This window comes from Coregonus lavaretus, assembly GCF_964263955.1.
Source record: "Coregonus lavaretus genome assembly, chromosome: 2".
In the NCBI taxonomy this organism is placed as follows: Eukaryota; Metazoa; Chordata; class Actinopteri; order Salmoniformes; family Salmonidae; genus Coregonus; species Coregonus lavaretus.
This window is the reverse complement of record NC_139989.1, coordinates 81,904,982-81,914,686: the sequence shown is the minus strand read 5'-3', so window position 1 is coordinate 81,914,686 and position 9,705 is coordinate 81,904,982. Positions and strand designations below refer to the sequence as shown.

Below are 9,705 nucleotides of genomic sequence, written 5' to 3'. Positions count from 1 at the left end.
CCAAAACTGTGAGGGGTGAGCCATCCTCAGGAAAGGAACTTATCAAGGCGTCAAGCTCATTGATGAACTCTCCAAGGGAACCTGGAGGGCGATAGATGACAAGGATATTAAGCTTAAATGGGCTAGTGACTGTGACAGCATGGAATTCAAATGAGGAGATAGACAGATGGGTTAGGGGAAAAATTGAGAATGTCCACTTGGGAGAGATGAGGATTCCTGTACCACCACCCCTCTGACCAGATGCTCTCGGGGTATGCGAGAACACATGGTCAGACGAGGAGAGAGCAGTAGGAGTAGCAGTGTTTTCAGTGGTGATCCATGTTTCCGTCAGCGCCAGGAAGTCGAGGGACTGGAGGTTGGCATAGGCTGGGATGAAGTCAGCTTTGTTGGCAGCAGAACGGCAGTTCCAGACGCTGCCTGCGACCTGGAACTCCAGGTGTGGGGTGCGTGCAGGGACCACCAGGTTAGAGAGGCAGCAGCCGCGCGGTGTGGGGCGTTTGTGTAGCCTGTGCAGAGAGGAGAGAACAGGGATAGGCAGAGGCATAGTTGACAGGCTGTAGCAAATGGCTACAAAAATGCAGAGGAGATCGGAATGAAATGAGCTAAGCATCTGGGAGAGGAGAGAGCAGGGCCTCCCTCACCAAAAACTTCTACCTCAGAAACTAAAATTGTTTCACTGAACCACCCGAACAAAAACTCTCCCAACTTCCACCTTTAGAAATCAGAATTGTTGTGAACCACAGCGGTTCAATGTTTAAAGGAATAGACTCAACCCACTTTATTCAGCTAGCTAACTATGACACCATAGCTAACTAGCATGCTAGCATCCAATAACACACAGTTTAACACACAGTTTAGCACCAACACTTGGTCACAACAAACCACCAATAGTGTGTTAACTAGCTAACTAGCATGCTAGCATCCAGTAACACACAGTTTAGCACCAACACTTGGTCACAACAAACCACCAATAGTGTGATAACACACTAAACAGATCATTCGTGTCTGTGTCAAGTTCCTTTCATGACGCAGCAATGATTAAACGTTGGCTAGCTAGGACAAGTATATTGTATTTAGCTACTTCCGTACAGTTAGCTGGTCGTGTTGGGTAGCTAGCAATGGCCACTGTGTTGACTTTGTTTGAAGAACGGCTAGCTAGCTAGCTTTGTGCTACACCCGGCAAACAATGGCTATTGTGTTGACTCTGACTCTATTCGAAAAAACGGCTAGTTAGCTTGCTTCGTGCTACAGCCGGCACGGCCGAAGACACTGCCAACCTACAGTAACTACCCACAAGCTATGACGCCATAGCTAACTAGCAAGCTAGCATCCATTAACACACAATTTAGCACCAATACTTGGTTACAACAAACTGCCAAGAGTGTGTTAGCACACTAAACAGATAATTCATGTCCGTGTCTAGTTCCTTTCATAACGCAGCAAAAATTAAACGTTGGCTAGCAGCACATTAACATTGGAAACAGCTCTCCACCGTTGCTAAACGTTACAGTCAATTGTACCAGTAGCTACCCGCTAGCTAGCTAGCCTCGTGCTTCGATACTAACCTACAATTACCTACGGAAACCTACAATAACAACAATACTAACCTACAATAACTACACTACCTAACTACAACTAGGGTAACTACAACTAACTACCTCCCTACGATCTAATACATGGTTAAGCTTTACTCAACACCATATGAGAAGCTTACCTCCTGCTTACCTCCAGCTAGAGAAAAACACAACCTCACTTGCAAACAAGCTGATTGTTTTGAACTAATAAAAAGTAGGATAAGCTCCCTGTTTTTACCCAATCAACACACAATAGACATAGGCTACAAAACCCATTTACTAGAGACATTGTGATTGTATATAAATTATTATGTAATTGTCATTGAAATGATTAAGTATTATCCAGATGTGTTCAAAATAGTGTTCAAAACAGTTTAGATCTATGAATTGCACTGCTATTATTGTTCGGATTTTTCGTTATTTAGCCCTCCGAAAAGGCTCACCAGGAAGCACACAATGTCATGACTCGTGTTTTGTCCTTAATTTTATTTTAAATCATATGACCACAGGTCATAAACCTGAATTACAACAAACAAATAATGACAATATATTATTCAAATATAATAATGTAAATATTATTCAAATAATATAATAAATGTAAATAATGAAAATCAAATAAGCCTACAACACCATCAAAAATGTGGCTAATCAGGCTTAAACCAGCATTGACTACATCACCCAGAATGCCTAGCGCCAGAGGAGCATGCGCACAGCGACTCCGCCGTTGCCACGGATGCTGCCACAGGACACAGAACCCATGCCACCACATGCCGTGTCCAAAGGACCCACCCATGCACAAACGCAACACAACGCGGCGCTCCACCATGGATCACCGAACCAAACCACCGCTATCACCACCGCCACCAGAAACCAGCAGAGTGCTCTGAACAATCAGCACAACGCAAATGGCTGATAATGTTAGCCTAATGCTATACAGCATCTGGGTCGCTGAGCTACCGCACCCAGCGAGCCACAAGTTACTCTCGGCCAACTAACACCGACACAGTGAGGTAAACGTTCAGTGCTCAAATATATAAGTGACTTAAACATTAATACTAGACTGTGAGTAGTTCGCAGTTACATACCAACGGGCTGTGTGCTCCTGATGATTGTCTGTCGTGAAATGATGACCAGGTGCCATAATTTAAGTCTCTAGTGAAACTGCGCATGCGCACCTAACGTAACATATCCGAGCATCTAAGAAACTTAAAGAAATCACTCATTCCCCATTTGCTTCTCTTTTATCTATACATATATATATATATATATATATATATATATATATATATATATATATATATATATATATATATATATATATTATTATTATTTTCTATTTTTTTCTTTTCCTGAGTGAGCTAGAAGTCTCAACAATTATATTATGTTCTGGCATGCCGACTACTAGCTCAGAAAAACTGTGGTATTAAAAAATATATTGTTCTAATGTCTTCAGAATTAGATTAAATCTGTTTAGAAAAGGCCTTTTTTCCGGGGCCCACAAATACGATGATAGATGGATGCAATGCGGTATTATAAAGGTGATTATATTTTTTCACCCCCTGATCATAGTAAGGAGGTAGGCCTACTGTCTCACTGTGACTGGTCATAATCATGATTGAGTTCATTGAATGAAGGTGGAGGGTATTGTAACTTTTCTTCAAGTAAAAGGGGAGGGTCATATGAAAATATGTTTTAAGCTGGGGAGGGGTGTGCATCTCGAGTTGTACCCACCCTCCTCCCAGTAATTTTTGGAAGGTGGTTTAAAACTATCATTTTGATTTCATGGATGGTCAGTCCTTGCATAGCCCATTTTATAAATTTGAGAATGGTTATATTTCCCCAGCCCCATTCTTAAGCTATTTACTTAAAAAGGTGGCGGTGTCCCCGCTTTGTTGTTGTTTGAACTGCAGATTGCCCCTTTAAGATCAATGGATGACAGAGGAATATCTGGATTTTAAATATTCTCAAAATTACAATTTGAGATCAAGTCATTATTGAGCTACATAGGCATACACAATCCATTTTTGAACATGTATGGTATTTAAGAGATTCCATTTGGTTGTTGAAAACAATTGCATCTGGAGTTCATTCACTCCCATTGTTTTTGGGCCAAAACATTTTTTGGGCCTATGTTGACTGTGACATTCCAAATACCGTCATTTGAAATCTAGGTCCTAGTTCTAGAGTCCAAAGCTAATATGTCTTGTTTTGTCTGTCCCCTGCAGGTAGACTGGTGTCAGGATGAAGTGGCAGCTGCCACGGCTGTGTGGAGAAACATCTGTTCTTCAACATGTCCGTCCTGCAGCCAGTGGAGCAACTCTCTCTGGCGCAGCTGGAAATCAAGTTCCAGCCCCACAGGTCCTCAGTGTGTCCCTGTACAAGGTGCTGCATGCAACCGTGAGGGGAGTGAGACACAAGGCCAACCGAAGGGTGGTGCAGTCCTAGTTGGCGCAGCAGGATCCAGAGCCAAATCCCTCACCCTGGACCTCACAACCCTGGCAGAGAACTGGCGTAAACCGGGTCGCACGGACTGGTACTGAAGCTGCAGCCTTACCCTGACCACGGATACCTTCATGTCCCACCACCCGGGGGAACGTCGTCCCGTTCAGGCTGACCGTAACCCTCCCAGAGTTCCAGGCCTTACTGGTGGCTGTATCCCTGAACCCTCTGCAGTGCCGCTCTTGGCGGAAGAGGAGCGCTGTCTACCTCCCGGTGATGCCCAGCAATGTGTGTAAACCCAGCCGCCTCTACATCGACATCAAGGGCTGGCAGGACTGGACCATCACTACGCAGAGCTACTGGCCAACTACTGCCACGCTGAGAGCCTGAACTGCACCAACCACGCCGTCCTGCAGACACTGGTACAGTCCCTGGACCCCCGCAGCACGCCCCAGCCCTGCAGTGTACCCATCCACCTGTCACCTGTCTCCATGCTCTACTACGACAACAACAACAACATAGTCCTATGCCACTACCAGAACATGGAGGTGGATGAATGTGGCTGCAGATGAAATACATTAGGAGGTGTGAAAAGGGGATTTATATTAAATTTAAGAATGGCTTGTTGGTGGAGTGGATTTTAGGAAAGTTTCATTTGCCAAGTTTTTTTTTTCATCACTCATAAATAAAACTGATATATTCAGGGAGTCTCCTACATTATTTAGACAGATGGTCTCTTCTCAGTTTAATACAGACACACCTTTCAGCTAACACAGAAAGTTCCGCTAGAAATTGACTTTATAGAACAGACATACAAGTTATCCCTCTCTGTCCTCTCTGTTTCACTCTGCAGTAAAAAAAAAAAATATATCCCCTAAGGTCGATGTCCTTGCCCCCGTGGAAATCGAATTAGCATTGTTTTTAAATCCCCTTAAATCTGTCAGTTTAAGCTAGAGATATCAGTATTTTTTTGCATAGGATGCATCTCAATCCACTGCATCCTCCTATGTCGCACTTCCACATCTGCGGTGAAAGGTGACAGAGTTAGAGTGGTGCTTGTCAGTTCATGAGACATCCCCAAAATCGGTCTTCTCACAAAATCATCTGTAGCGTCCTAACGGTTTGGCCTACGTCAAAGGCTGCACTGAAATCTAACAATACATCTCAAACTATCCTTTAATTATTCATTTATTTTTACCAATCATCAGTCATCTGAGTCAGTGCACTACAAGTTGAGTGCCCGTCTCTATATGCATGCTGAAAGTCACTAGCTAACCTGTTCTCTGAAAGATATCATTGTATTTGGTCAAACACAATCCTTTCCATGAGTTCACTAAGAACAGCCAGCTTGAAGTGGTTCAAAATTCAGTTCAGATGGACATTTGTTGAAGTCTATGGAGATGTTCCTATGGAATTCCACTATTGATTTTGATTGAATTTGCTGTAGCGAATACACCATGAAATGATGCCCTCTCATCAACTTCCCTACTGCCAAATTTCTTACACAGCAGGCTGACATGTGGCATGCCGTCTTGTCTCCTGATGTTCAGGATTATGGTCCAAACTGAGCACTGACATCACCCAAAACAGTTACATTTGGCTCGTTACTCCAGCATTTTGGATTTGACATCAAATGTTTAATATGAGGCCACATTATAGAATGCCACCTTTTATTTTAGGGTATTCTCATACACATCTGTTTTACCGTTTAGAAATGAAAACACCTTATGTATCTAGTCCCCCCATTTGAAGAAGTCATAAGTATTTGGAAAACTTCACTTGTGGTGTATTAATGGTAGTAACCCTTTAAACGTAATGTTCAGTTAAATGATGTATTTAGATATTGGTTCCCTTACCCTGTAAGCAGTTTATGAACTAATCTAATGAGTTGACTACAATCCACACTTTCGTTTAAGTAGTCACTGCCAATAAACACAAATGTTAGCATTTTCAGACAAAACATGTTACTTCTACTACTTTCAGCATACTACTACAACAGTGTGACTGTTTTGGAATAAAATGTTCATATATTTCCTTTAACATCCTCTGTGTTGTGTGCTTATTGTTTAACCATTGATATGTTCTAGGTCATTTTCAGACCTTAAGGAGCATCAGGTACTGCTGGAATGTCTACCAATGGCATGTCCATCTTTTTGTGAGAAATTACACTGGTCACTCAAACATTTATAAAGTACTAATAAAGCATGAAGAGTCTTCGCTTTAGATTAGGAACTGCAAAAATACTTTACTAATGATTTGTAAATGGTTTATAAGGACATTTATTAAACATCTTATGAATAATCTTAAAAATCATTAATACATAAGTTATTTGGAAATGTGAGAATACCTAGATTACTAAATTTAACAATTGTGGGAGTAATGATTAGTAAATTGTGAGCAAACTGTAAAAGCCTTACAAATGGTTTATTACTGAACATTATTATTAAGTTTTACACATAATTGCATATTCTTACATTTTACCATCAACTATTAAAATACACCATTGAGTGAGACTTGGACGTTATCCGTTATCTTGCAGTATTGTACATTTCAACTTTACCACAAAGGCGTTGTGTCCCAATAGAGCCACTAGAGGGTGATGTTAAACAACATATAGAATGATCCATGACGTCCTCAAAATGTACTTTTAGAATAATTACATACTATTTATAATTACATTTCATAGAATAACCACAGACTTTGGTATTTGGAATATACAACCCAAATTGACTGCAATGTATTTTATAAAACAAGCTAATGCCTTCTTATGCCTTCTCCAAGTCATCCCATTCCAATCCATCCAAATCATTCTGCATCAACACCACATATATCTATGATGACAACCCTGAGATGAATAATGTCAGTCTATTGTTACATGAAAGAAGCAATTACAACAAATATATTACAAAACATATCAAACCTATATGTGTCATATTTAGGAATAAAAACATAGGAACTATGAACGTCTTAACTTCAGAGTTAAAATAAGTTTAGCTGTTACTTTGAACCATGGATAAAAGAAAGCATAAATTATTGGATTAATTAAGGAATTAACAAGTGGCAAAAAGCTGATGATAAATGATGATACATTATCAATTAAAAGAAAAAATAAATACAAATGAAATGGAATCCAACAACTTAGATAGGTGAAAACAACAATAGCTAGAGTTTTTGCTGCTTTTCTCTCTGACTTATTTGCCTGTACAGTTTTAACACCAGACACACTGGCAGCCTCTTTTGAAAATACCTTTCTGGCCTGTGATATGGCCACCACAAATATGTTCAAATAAAGTGTTATAATAATAGAGCATGGGACAACCATTGTAATTACAAAGTCAATTAAATTACCCAAGACTGACCCTTCAACAGTAAAACATTCTTTCAAACACCTACTGGGTACCTGTACATTTAAAAAGGTTTTTACAATAGCAGCATTGTATATGATACAACAACACCAGGTAATGGATATACAACATATCATTCTTGTTATTGTTATTTTAGAGTGGTACAATAAGGGATCACACACAGCAACATAACGGTCAATAGATATCAAGACCAAACTGCCCACAGATAAAGAAGAACACAAACAAGTGATGTAGAAATAAAACCCACAGAAATATTCCCCAAAATCCCAGCATTGTTCCATTATTGCTACAGTCGTTAATGGTATCACAATCAGTCCCACCAGGAGATCTGCCACAGCCAGAGAGAGGATGAGCAGGTTGGTTGGAGTGTGGAGCTGCTTGAAGTGAGAGATGGAGATGATCACCAGTATGTTCAAAAATACTGTGACTGCTGAAATCAATGAGAAGAAGATGTACAGTGTTATGTAGATAGATGTCGATAGCAAAGCCTTTCTGCAAGAAGAGTTTATGTCTTGAAAACAGTATTGAACATCTTCCTGTGTCTCCATTTGTAATAAAGGGTCCAAATGCTGAGGTCCTGCTCCTGCTTGGTCCTGTGTGTGACCCTGTCAGGTCAGCCTTCTGACAAACTCTGAGATCTGCCTCTCTATTTATCTCTGAATGACTGACACACACTCCCCTCCCCAGTGTCTCTCTGCACACTCACACACACACACACACACACACACACACACACACACACACACACACACACACACACACACACACACACACACACACACACACACACACACACACACACACACACACACACACACACACACACACACACACACACAAGCCCACAAATGGTTGGATAAACAAATTATTTGTCAAAACATGATGTAATGTATTACAAGTTTCTATGTTGCTATGGCCACCTAGCCTGTCCTTCATTCTTACTGATAGAGATGAGAGAAAAAGGTAAGTTTTATCAACTGAGGATTTAAATGGGGAAAATATAGTATGGGTGATGATTTGGTCACCCAAAGGCTATTTTACATGGGAAATAGGATAACTGTTCAAGACTAACTGTTTTGATTGATGTCAGTGCTCAGATTGGACCATAATCCACAACCTCAGGAGACATAGCCTCGGAAGCCGAGACTCCAAACAGAGGTTGTGTTTCTGATAAATGTTCTGACTTGCAACAAGCTAGCTATCATAAGACACAAAACTAACGGTGAGTGTAAGCAGCCAGCCAGCACCTCCCCTTCAAACCCCATCCTTAAATTCCTCCATCCTTCCAGTCGAGAGAACGAAACAAGATTTGGAAGGAAGGCCTTGAGAAACTACAGGACAGATCACAGCATATGTCATTTGGACAGTGCATAAGAAAATTGACAGTCAGGCAGTTGATGAGATGGCATATCTTTAAGGTGGATGCACTAATGGCATTCCATAGGAACATTACATAGACTTGTAAAAATGTCCATCTAAACTGAATTATGAAGTAATTATTCAGGTTGATGGAGCCAGTCACATTGTGGGGACACATAATATTTGGCAGACATCACCCTACAGTATTCTGACCCAGTCATCCCCCTTGATGTTTTTCAGCCAGCCTGCTACCTTGAGAGTAATGCCCCATGTAACCTCTCACCATTACCAATAATAGGGGAGGTTAGCAGTTTTGGGGAGGTATGATCTTTGACCCTCTGTAACTTCCTCACTCATCACCCTGAGGACCAACCTGTATAGTCTACCACACCCTCTCTCATTAGCACCACCAGCTGAAGAGAGTTTTCTCTCTGTCTAATTGTGTTCCCCGTACCCTATGTGAACTTGTCCATTCCCTTTGTGTGATTATTCTGATGAAGGCCATTGAAGGCTGAAACGTTTATCTTTTAACCTTGCTTAAATAAGTTGTGCCTTTTCCTTTGCAATGATGATTATATTTTTTGCACCTCGACTCACGTTGGTTGAGCACCCTCCTCTTCTTTCGATACAGTCATTATTTCTCAGCTTCATCAAGGTTGTCAATCATTTGATTAGATTTTTATTTTGATAATCTAGTTAGATGCTGTTCTCTCAGTTTCCAGAGGGTCCTGTTTGAGCTACGATACCATATACTTTACTGTCCATTTACATGGAAATTCATTTAGAGACGTCAGCATAGAAATACACAAACACAACCCAATATATTACACGACGTACGGAAAACTGGAACGTTAGTACACAAGTCACACATTAACATATTCACATATTGGAAACATGCAGGGCTCTGTCATAATGACACTTATATCACTCTACCAATGAGAGGTGTCAACCACACACTCAAATACATC

The 9,705-nt window shown here is 40.8% G+C and overlaps 1 protein-coding gene and 1 pseudogene across 2 annotated transcripts; one reads left to right on the top strand and one right to left on the bottom strand.

The window, feature by feature from the left end:
* The first annotated feature begins 3,096 nt into the window (after nucleotides 1–3,096).
* On the top strand, nucleotides 3,097–4,585 carry LOC311140874 (protein DVR-1-like; annotated as a pseudogene). Its single transcript has 2 exons — nucleotides 3,097–3,101; nucleotides 3,822–4,585. The product of its transcript is annotated as a protein DVR-1-like (transcript).
* A 2,384-nt stretch (nucleotides 4,586–6,969) lies between these two features.
* Nucleotides 6,970–7,926, bottom strand: LOC311141803 (trace amine-associated receptor 13c-like; the record flags this gene model as incomplete). The annotated part of the gene is made up of 1 exon (XM_084177271.1): nucleotides 6,970–7,926. The coding sequence occupies one exon, from the start codon at nucleotides 7,924–7,926 to the stop codon at nucleotides 6,970–6,972; it is 957 nt and encodes a 318-aa protein (XP_084033397.1).
* Between the last annotated feature and the right edge of the window lie 1,779 nt (nucleotides 7,927–9,705).